This window comes from Sorex fumeus, unplaced genomic scaffold (assembly GCF_029834395.1).
Source record: "Sorex fumeus unplaced genomic scaffold, SorFum_2.1 ptg000081l, whole genome shotgun sequence".
Lineage (NCBI taxonomy): Eukaryota > Metazoa > Chordata > Mammalia > Eulipotyphla > Soricidae > Sorex > Sorex fumeus.
This window is the reverse complement of record NW_026606138.1, coordinates 4,559,781-4,569,960: the sequence shown is the minus strand read 5'-3', so window position 1 is coordinate 4,569,960 and position 10,180 is coordinate 4,559,781. Positions and strand designations below refer to the sequence as shown.

The 10,180-nt window shown below is 43.3% G+C and overlaps 1 protein-coding gene across 1 annotated transcript; it reads left to right on the top strand.

The window, feature by feature from the left end:
- Positions 1-5,435: 5,435 nt before the first annotated feature.
- LOC130038882 (dihydropteridine reductase-like) lies at positions 5,436-9,922 on the top strand. Its single transcript, XM_056130689.1, has 2 exons — positions 5,436-5,477; positions 9,448-9,922. The coding sequence occupies exons 1-2, from the start codon at positions 5,436-5,438 to the stop codon at positions 9,904-9,906; spliced, it is 501 nt and encodes a 166-aa protein (XP_055986664.1). The 3' UTR covers positions 9,907-9,922.
- The last annotated feature ends 258 nt before the right edge of the window (positions 9,923-10,180 follow it).

Sequence of the window (10,180 nt, the reverse complement as noted above, 5' to 3'; positions counted from 1 at the left end):
AAGGATGTTGCTCCCTTCCGCCTCCCCCCCCCGCCCCCCCCCCAGCAGCAGGGTGGCCACTGCCTCAGAGCTTATAGGAAAGCCAGGTATGAGCCAGCGGTGACGGAGCAACTGCAGTCTCATGGGAAGGGGGCGGTACCGGCTTGTCCTTCACGTCCTACCGAGGTCACGCGTTGCCCCCCACGAGCGGCTCTCCAGCACAGCCATAACACCAGATGCACAGAAACCAATCTCGTAATTATCTGGCTCTTTGCAGAAATTCAAAATTTTGCAGCCACTATTGCGGCCATGCAACATTATATGATTCTCATAACCAGCTACAGAAAACAAAGAATTTCACAATGCCTTTTCAGCAATTCTGAATGTTGGAGAGGAAATTCTAAACAAAAATGGTGCATCTTTTGTTGAAATAATGAATGTAATCAATGTAGAGAAGAGTTAAGTAGAAATCATCTGCCTCACAGGCATTGGGCGAGTTGGGAGGAGGGTATATTGTGGTTCTTGGTGGTGAAAAATGAGCACTGGTGAAGAGAAAGGTGTTTGATCATTGTATGACCGAGACTTAAACCTGAAAGCTTAGTAACTTTCCTCACAGTGATTCAATAAATAAATATAAGAAGAAAAAAAATAAAATTATGAAAAAAAAAGTAAGGTGGAGTTCATGCCCAATTCAATCAGCTAATCAGTGACTGAATAAATAGCAGTACTCCTACATAAAAAAAAATAAAGTATTTCCTCCCTCCCTCCTTCCCTCTGTCCCTCCCTCCCTCCCTCCCTCCCTCCCTCCCTCCCTCCCTCCTTCCTTCCCTCATTTCCTTCCTTCCTTCCTTCCTTCCTTCCTTCCTTCCTTCCTTCCTTCCTTCCTTCCTTCCTTCTCCCTCCCTCCCCTCTTTCTTTCTTTCTTTCTTTCTTTCTTTCTTTCTTTCTTTCTTTCTCTTCCTTCCTTCCTTCCTTCCTTCCTTCCTTCCTTCCTTCCTTCCTTTTTCTTTCTTTCTTTCTTTCTTTTTGCATCATACCTGGCGATGCTCAGGGGTTACTCCTGGCTCATGCACTCAGGTATCACTCCTGGTGGTGCTCGGGGGATCATATGGGATGCTGGAAATCAAACCTGGGTCAGTCGCGTGTAAGGCAAACACCCTATCCGCTGTGTTATCGCTCCAGCCCCAATCCTTCCTTCCTTCCTTCCTTCCTTCCTTCCTTCCTTCCTTCCTTCCTTCCTTCCTTCCTTCCTTCCTTCCTTCTTTATTTCCTTCTTTCTTTCCCCTCCCTATCCTACAAAGGATGTGAAGACTGTAATGAGCCTCCGGTTAGGATAAGCCTAGCAGATGCACGGAGGTTTCTGATATAAGACGCTGAAGACAGAACTGCCAACAGTCAAACCGCAGCATGTGGGGAAGCTCTTCAATTCCTTCCCCACCTCTTTTATATAGCGGATAAATAGCAAACTCCTAGGATTAGAATGATTATCAAGAAGTTTTATTAGAGTGGAAGCTTCAAATTGAAAAGAGATGGGATATTTGAGGAGTCATCACTATTTTCCTTGTATCGAGTACTTGCTGACTCAGCAGAACAGAATGCATTAGTTCACAATCTGAAGGTTATCTTTTTCAAATGGAAAGTATAGAAACTTTGTTCTATTTTAGGGATGAAAGCATAGAGTCTAGAGAATTGTCACTATGGGGTCTAAAGTATGTCCTGTACTTTATGATCAATGGTATTTCTTAAATGAACAGTTCTGCTTAGCTCAGGTACTTTCCAGATTGCTGGGGGGGGGGGGGGGGAGGGGGGATGTTAAAGATATAGCCAATTAGAAATCAGTTTAAGTTCATAGAGTCATGCAAGCCCAACAATATTGCTTCTTCCCAACAGCTATGAAATTGTTACTTTATTATCATAGTGGAGAAGTGATTCTGGAAATCATGCTACTACGTGGGTAAAGGTAAGATATCTGTGAATAGAACAAAGTCTATGCACACATACTTGGGCAAATCAAACTTTTTTTGTTATGTAGTAACACTATACATAGAAACGAAAAACTATTGATGGTTCTGATTCTCTAGCATCATGTATTGAGCATTGTGAGAATGGTTTGTAAATTTCTTTTTTTAATAGTGATGCCAGTGATTGAACCCAGGGACTCACCTGAAGGGTGGTTTGGAGTAAGTGGATGACACAGATATTTCAATTTTTTTCTCCATATGATTTTGTAATTTTTAAATAGCATTCAAGGGACTGGAGCAAAAGTATAGTGAGTAAGGCATTTGACTTGCACACAGCCAACCCAGGTTCAATCCCTGGCATCCCATATATATTGTCAAGCATAAATTCTTGAGTGCAAAGCCAGGAGTAACCCCTAAACATCACCGGGTGTGGCCCCTAAATAAAAGCAATTGTATATTCATATTTAATTTTATGCAATAAAAATCATATTTAATATTTGATGTCTCTTTCAAATTTATATTTCCAACCCAGATCTTTCACTCAAGGCTTGTCTTCCTTAGACATGTCACCAGTTGAACTTCTCATCTTCTTCCTAAAACATGCTTCAGCTACAGACTTTCATCTTGGTTGAAGAAAATTTCTTCCTTCCAAAAGGCAAAAAAAATTAAATTAAAAAAATTGCAGTCATCCTCAGTGCCGCCTGTATCTTCCATGACAGGTCACTTTTCAGCCAATCTTGCTGGATATTCAGAATCTGTCACCTCATCCAAATCTGAGTCCATTTATCCCACCTCAACAGAGGTACCATGTTTCTTCTCCAGGGTTACTCCAGCAGCTTCCCAGAGGGTCCACCTGCTTCCCACTTTTTCCCTTCAGCCTGTCCTAACAAAAAGGCAGAGTAAAGAAAAGCTAGGCAAGTTGCATAACTCCTCTCCAATGACTCTCTGTTTCTCTCTGGTCCTAGAATGACCTGCAAGGTCTTCCTGACTTGATTTCATTTTACCCTTGGCTTTCTTAGCACTCTCACCTGTCTTATGCACTCATCTCAGCCACAGCCGGCATCCTAACACCTTAAAAGCTCAGAATGGTTAGTTTTTCTGCCTAGTACTTCCTATATACTTCCTCTAGGCATCTCAGGGGCTGGTTAAATATCTTCTCAATGAACTAATCACCTGACTTAAAATTGCATACTGTTAATGTTAGGGTTTTGTGCATAACAGAATCCAGTAATACATCCTTCCCCAGAGTGTCCATTTTCCTCGGTCATTGCCTTGGTGTCCCCTCTCCTTCCCCCGCCCTTCCCTCCCCAATTTCCCCATGTGGTAAGCTTCCTACTGAAGACCAGTTCTCTGTTACCTCTGGACACTTATTATATCCCTACTATGTTTCTTTATATTCCAAATATGAGGGAGATCATTCTGTTCCTCTTTCTCTCTTTATAACTTTATTCAACATAATGCTCTCAGATACGTTCATGTAGAGACGTATTTCATAATTTCATTTTTTATAGCCGAGTAATATTCCATTATGTGTATGTACCATAGTTTCTTCATCCAGTCACTTATTTTTGAATACTTGGGTCTTTTCCAAAGTTTAGCTACTGTGAGTAGTGTTTAGAAATAGTAAATGTTCTTTCTCAATAGATCTCTTGGGCCCTTGGAGGTAGATACCAAGAAGTGGAATTGCAGGGTCATATGGGAGTTTAATTCCTTGGTATTTTTTTTTTAGAAGCGTCTATATTGTTTTCCAAATAGATGGATCAGTCAACATTCCCACCAGCCATGAATGAGGGTTCCTTTATTCCCCCCCCCCGCCTAAAAATACCAGCACTTATTATTTTTGTTCTTTTTTATGTGTGCCAGTGTTTTTGGGTGAGATAATATCTCTTTGTTTTATTTACATTTTCTCTGAATCATGAGTGATGCTGAGTATTTTTTCGTACACGTTTGGCCATCTGTATGTCTTCTTTGAGGAAGTTTCTATTAATTTATTCCCCCAGCCCCATTTTTTGGTGTATTTTTTGCCTTGTAAAGTGCTACTAGAACTTTGCATATATTGGATATTAGCCTTTTGTCAGATAAGTAGTGGGTCAAACTCTTTTTATTCAATTGTTTATCTCTTCTTTCTCACATAACTGTCTTTTAATGAATTTAAAATCCTCTGTATGTTTCTTATGAAGGAAGATACAGGTGTCACCAAACTCAAGAAACCTAAAGGCATGCATCAGTTTGGTGTTGGATATCATTGGGTTGTCCTTGGTCCTCCCACAGGGAGCTTAGGCTTGTTGAGTTACTTCCACAACAGTGCCCCTGAGGCACACCCAATTCCATCAGGCACTAATAATCCTATATAGCTTTTCTCTTTCCTTTATGTCATTTGCATGGTTTATTTAGCAATGTCCTTTTTGTGTGGACACAGGAAGACAGTTGATGCTATGCATTTGTAACATGGGAGTTAATTGATTCCAAATAATATTTACTCCTGGGCATCCACCATATTCACCTGACTTAAGCTTCAGTTACCCTTACTTCCTAACACCCCCAAAATGAGGGTCCCGACAAAGAAACTGGATGGATGCAGGGAAAGCTGTAGCTACCTTGGCATCAAAAGGGGACAAGCTAAACGCCATAAGTATAATAAGTTAAGAGCATGGTAATGAAACAAACTCTGTCATGACCCCCGAAAAATAAGGATCCTGTTGGGGTTAGGAAAGACTAACCTGGCCTGAGTATGTGGTCTGGATTATATAACGAGATGTCCCCAGGAAGAGCCAACATTTAAGCTTAATATATCTCTTACTGTGTTCATACAAAATGACTAGAAGTATTATAAGAAATAAATTTACTATGATTGTTTAAATGGATTACTAGTTGAGGAAAGAGAAAGAAATACACCCTAGATGGAATCCCACCCTTGAGCGGATCTCCTAGTAAACTTGAATGCTTAATCATCAGATGAGATTTTGTCCTTGAACTTACTTTTCTCCTAGAACTTCCCCTGAAGGAGTGATGTTACTTCTGTTTGTTGTTATGACAATGTTCAACCCCATCTCTGTGTGCCCCCACCCTTCATGATTTCTATATAACTATGCTGTAAGGGGAAAGAGGGGAACTAAGAGCTAAACAATGGAACTAGGGTGATGGAACTATGATGACAGGGACTATGACCAAAACTACGACCACAATTGTGCTGTAAGGGGAGAGATCTAACTATACTGTGGAGGAGAGAGAAGTAAACTGACGACCAACCAGCCTGAGGCCCAGTCCCTGTTTCTTTGTTCCCACAGTCCTTCTTCCATCTATCACCATGAGCCAGTCAAAGGAACAGTTCTTGGCCACTGAACGCTCAAATCCCTTGCATGCCCATACTTTTTCTTTGGAATTCACAGTTAGGGACCCTGAATCCTTCACCTTTCATTTTTTCCATGCTGTGGAATATTATTTCTACATTCTGTCTGGCCATTCACCTTTTGAGTTTCTGTGTCCTTTGCTACCATGTCAGGAACTGAATATAAGGGTGCGAATGGCATCTTCCAGGTAAATGTCCTTTTTTTTTTCCTTTTTGGGTCACATCCAGGGATGCTCAGAGGTTTCTCTTGGCTCTGGACTCAGGAATTACTCCTGGCGGTGCTCAGGGGACCGTATGGAATACTGAGTATTGAACCCGGGTCAGCCGCGTGCAAGGCAAATGCCCTACCCACTGTGCTATCAGTCCAACTCCTAAATAGACTCTCGATGCCTTACACTGTCTTTGAACACTGACCTCCAGGAAGTTCGGAATAAGATGCTCGTGCACAGTACGAGCAGTGCTCTCACTGATAATGGACAGAGATAGAAATAAGGGATTCCTTTGACTTCCTGCTGCTGATATTTTAGCATCACTTGGAACTGGTGACAAAATTGATAATTTACCCCTTAAGATAACAGTATAATGAAAAGGTAAACACAGTAAAGGCTCTTTGTTGATGGTCTAGTGGTGGCGATATCATTCAGGTGGCCCATAAGTTGCCTTCACTTTTTATTTTTTTAAGTAGAAGGGGTGGGGCATGGGACTTGTTTCAAGCCACATCCGGTGTGCTCAGGGGTTATGCTGGTTCTGTGTCCAGGAGTGACCTCTGGTAGTTTGTGGGGAACCATGTGGTGCCATGGATCAAGCCAGAGTCAGCTGGATGCAAGGGAGCCCTAATTCCTCTGCTATCTCTCCAGACCCATCTCCTGACCTTTAATGCTTCTGAAAAATTCCTCTCCCCACTTTCTGCTGCTGCTGCTGTTGCTGGAATGAACATGGTTTCTCACCTCCTTGGCTGTGGGGTTCATTGGAGGTTGAACACTTGCATTTGCACATAAGCTCACTGGGAGTCACACTTTTAATTATGAAGATTCTGGCTCCAGTATGAATGCCCTTCTGGGCAAGGGGATATGATTTTTGGTGAAGGTGAACGTTTGAAAATCCTTTGGTGAAATGTTGATTGCCACTCAGGAAGTCATTGATATAGATGGGGGATGTGGTTCTATCAATCTATTGTGGCAATGGCTTCCCAGAGCACATTATGATATCTTAATATTTCTGTAACATAAAAAATTGAAATAACTGAGACTAGAAATAATATACACTCTCCACTCCTTTGTACATACACTCATAGTTTAGGAATGACTCGTGTTTTTCCTCATCCTGTTACACAGGTTTATAATTAGATCAAGTAAGTGCAAAACTGAGTTACATGACAGTGCACTTAGCATCTAGTAGGCCTCAGAGTATCCTAGGAAACATAAGTCCTGCCTTTACGAAAGTGAGCTCTGTTTCTGCACTGAGAGGGCTAGTTTCCCTTATCAAAGCATTAGTTTACTATAAGAAGATGGAAGAAAAAGGTAAGGTTCAAACAAACTTTCTTTATGGTGTTTTTTCCTTTCTCTGTGAGCTGCCCCCAACCCTCTCTTTTGGGTATTGGGACACACCTGGCAGTACTCAGGGACCACTCATGGTGGGACTCAGATGCAAGGCAAGTGCCTTACTCACTGTACTATTTCTCCAGCCCTCCTGAAAGCCTTTTTTAGAAAAAAAAAAGTAGATAATTTTGTATTTATCATTAATCTATTTACAAGAACCAGGATTGTTCCAAGCTAGCTTCATTAAATTAAATAAAATTACTCATGAACTTTTATTCTGATTTGGCAGTCTCTTTTGCAAAAAATCACCCAGAAGTATACTTCCCAAGAATATACAATATACACATATCTACTCATTAATTGAAGCATTATCTGCAATTAAAGCCTATTGGGAAGGCCTTGAAACTTTATTTATTTTTACCTGCATTTTCTTGTTTTTAATTTAATTTTGTTTTTATAAAGTAATTCACAGTATTTGACTACATTTAATATTCGAACGCCAATCCCACCACCATTACACCTTCCCACCACCATATTTCAGATGTTTTTGTTCCGAACCCCAACCCCGGCCCCAAAGCAGAACCAAAATAATTTATTTTGTATTGTTTGTTATGAACAAACTGCTGAAAATGCTCCAAAAAACTTTCCTTAGGGGTAAGTATGTGAAGATTGTTGTATTTCACCTAGAGGCCTTTAAGCCCTTCTATAAGAAATTACTAACATATTGTTAAAGGTTGAGTCTTGTGTGATTATCTATATGTATATGTATATATATATGTAGAAATATATTTTCCTTCTAAGATTGATCGCCTTCTACTTTAAACCCCATCAACTGTGGTGTGCTACTCTTGGAATATGAGTGGTGTGAGGTATGAGGGGTCCAGGAGTCGATTCACTCCTGGGTGGGGCTCCCCCGGAGCATGTGGAGAGTGGCAGTGAGCATGGTGGCGGTTGAGTCTGGAGATTTTTGGCTGCTGGGGCTGGGTCCCTTGGGAGGGGCCTCACTCTCCCCCCTCCAGGGTGCCCCAGGCCCTGAAACTTTAGCTATAGGCAAGTGGCCGAATAAACTGTGATCATCATGGTGGAGTAGAGCTGGGTTTGAGGTTCATCCCAGGTGGCGCTCCAGGTCCTGACTGCCAGGGTTGGTGCTTCGGACTCACAGTTCTGCCCTTTCGTTACATTTGTAGAACAACCGAGCAACTGGGTCTTTCCTGGACATCTCTGGGTCATGGAGTCACCACAGCCAGAGAAGTTGATGAGCCATGAGAGGCAGAATGGATGCTTCTCATCGGAGCTATGCTTGACCCAGCTTCTTCATCTCAGCTGCCCTTGGGCTCTCTGGCAGACTGGGGGCTTCCCTCTTCTCTCAGGGCTCTCCCAAGGCTCTTGCGGGCTCAGGACAGGAGCAGCCTTAGCTTAGTGGTGGTGGTTCTTCCTGCCTTTCCTGGGTTGTCTGGGCTCATCTGAGTGGCAGGGGGGCAGAGGCAGTGTGGCAGCACCCCTTAGCTAACTGTGCCCCTGCTAATGGCACCTCCACAAACGTGCGCACTCAGGGGTTCCTCTTCCAGCCTTATTCTCTCTGGGGACCTCCTTTCTAGGGGACAGGATAAAGCCAACACCGTGCCTTTGCAAACTGCTCGGCAGACATGTACACAAACAAGTATCCAAGGCCTTGCCTCCCCTCCCCCCACCCACCTGGTTCTGCTCTCTTTCTTCCCTGGGTGTCATTCACAAGATCCCATGCCCAAGGTCCCACTGTGTTTCATTGTTAAACCAAGGAGCATCTGTTTTTCTGTGTCCAGCAAAACAAGCGCAAAGAATCACATGGACTCAAGGACTCATTCCTGTCCTAGGCATCCAAAATGTGCAATCAGGATTTAGCTCCCCAGGCTGAAACTTAACTATGCTTAATGTCGGAGAAAACCCCCACGACTTCTACTAACATTCTTACCAGGTAGATACATAAAAGAATAATAAAGATATTTATGAATTGTATGGGGTGACTTCCAACATGAACTGGGTGAAAAAAACATAGTGTGAAAGCATACTACCACCAACAAAAATACATGAAAAATGCTCAAAGATTATAGAATAGACCCACAGAAAGAAGCTTAGCATCATTAGGCATAAGAAAGATGCAAATCAAAACTGCAGTGAGATATCATTTCACATTCACGGGGTGGTTATAATTTAGAAAGGAAATAATTCTTATTTTTAAAAATGTATTTATTTTTAATTTTTTTATTGAATAACTGTGAGATAAACACTTACAAAGCTGTTCATGATTAGATTTCAGTCACACAATAGAAAGGAAATAATACTTGAACATAGCATGTGTTGCTGAGGGTCTGGAGAAAGTAGAACACTCATACGTAGGAAAACTAGAACCCTTATACATTGCTGGTAGATGCATAAAATGGTGCAGATGTGGGAATGGTGGGAATGGTGGGGAGGAACCACTTTAAAAAGTGAGACGGGACCTGAGAAATGGTACAGTGTGTCGGCGCTTGCCTAACCTTCAGTCAGTCTGGGATTGAACGCTTGCACCACATATGGTCTCCCGTGCACCCTCAGGAGTTATATTTGAGCACAGAGACAGGAGTATAAGCCCTGAGCACAGCCAGGTGTGACCCATCCTGGTGGCAATGCCAAGTCCAAGTCTCTCTTTAAGAACTGCGACATGATGTGGAAGCAGAGCATCTGGACGTCCACCATCTCCAGCCACCTGGCCATCAAGCACCTCAAGGACGGAGGCCTCCTCACCTTGACAGGGGCCAAGGCGGCCCTGGATGGGACTCCTGGGATGATCGGCTACGGCATGGCCAAGGGCGCGGTCCACCAGCTCTGCCAAAGCCTGGCGGGGAAGAAGAGCGGCATCGCCCTGCTTCCGGTTACCCTGGACACCCCGATGAACCAGAAGTCCATGCCTGAGGCCGACTTCAGCTCCTGGACCCCCTTGGAGTTTCTAGTTGAAACCTTCCATGACTGGATCACAGAGAAAAACCGACCCAGCTCGGGAAGCCTAATCCAGGTGGTCACCACGGAGGGAAAGACAGAGCTGACCCCTGCATATTTCTGAGCCCCATGTTGTGCGAGGGCCCGACGGGAGGAGTCGTCGGTGGCTCATGTGGCCGCATCCGGGCCTCCCATTGTTTGTTCTGTCCGTGGTGCCAGATCTCTCTGCTCATTCTGTGTCTCCTGTGTCCGTGTGGAATAATGCCCCATGTGCCCGTGCCAGTGTTCGGGACGGCGTCCCCTGACCTGGCACCCGAACCCGTGATTTGGAATGTTTCTGTCTTAGACTAGTTTCCTTGGTTGAACTGCCTTAAGTCCCCCTTGGTGTGTGAGCTCGT

Excerpts from the sequence above, each read along its gene's own strand:
- LOC130038882 (XM_056130689.1), top strand. The coding sequence starts at position 5,436 with ATGTCAGGAACTGAATATAAGGGTGCGAATGGCATCTTCCAG. Across the intron at positions 5,478-9,447 it reads GTGCGAATGGCATCTTCCAG|CCAGGTGTGACCCATCCTGG; the intron begins GTAAATGTCCTT and ends CCCTGAGCACAG.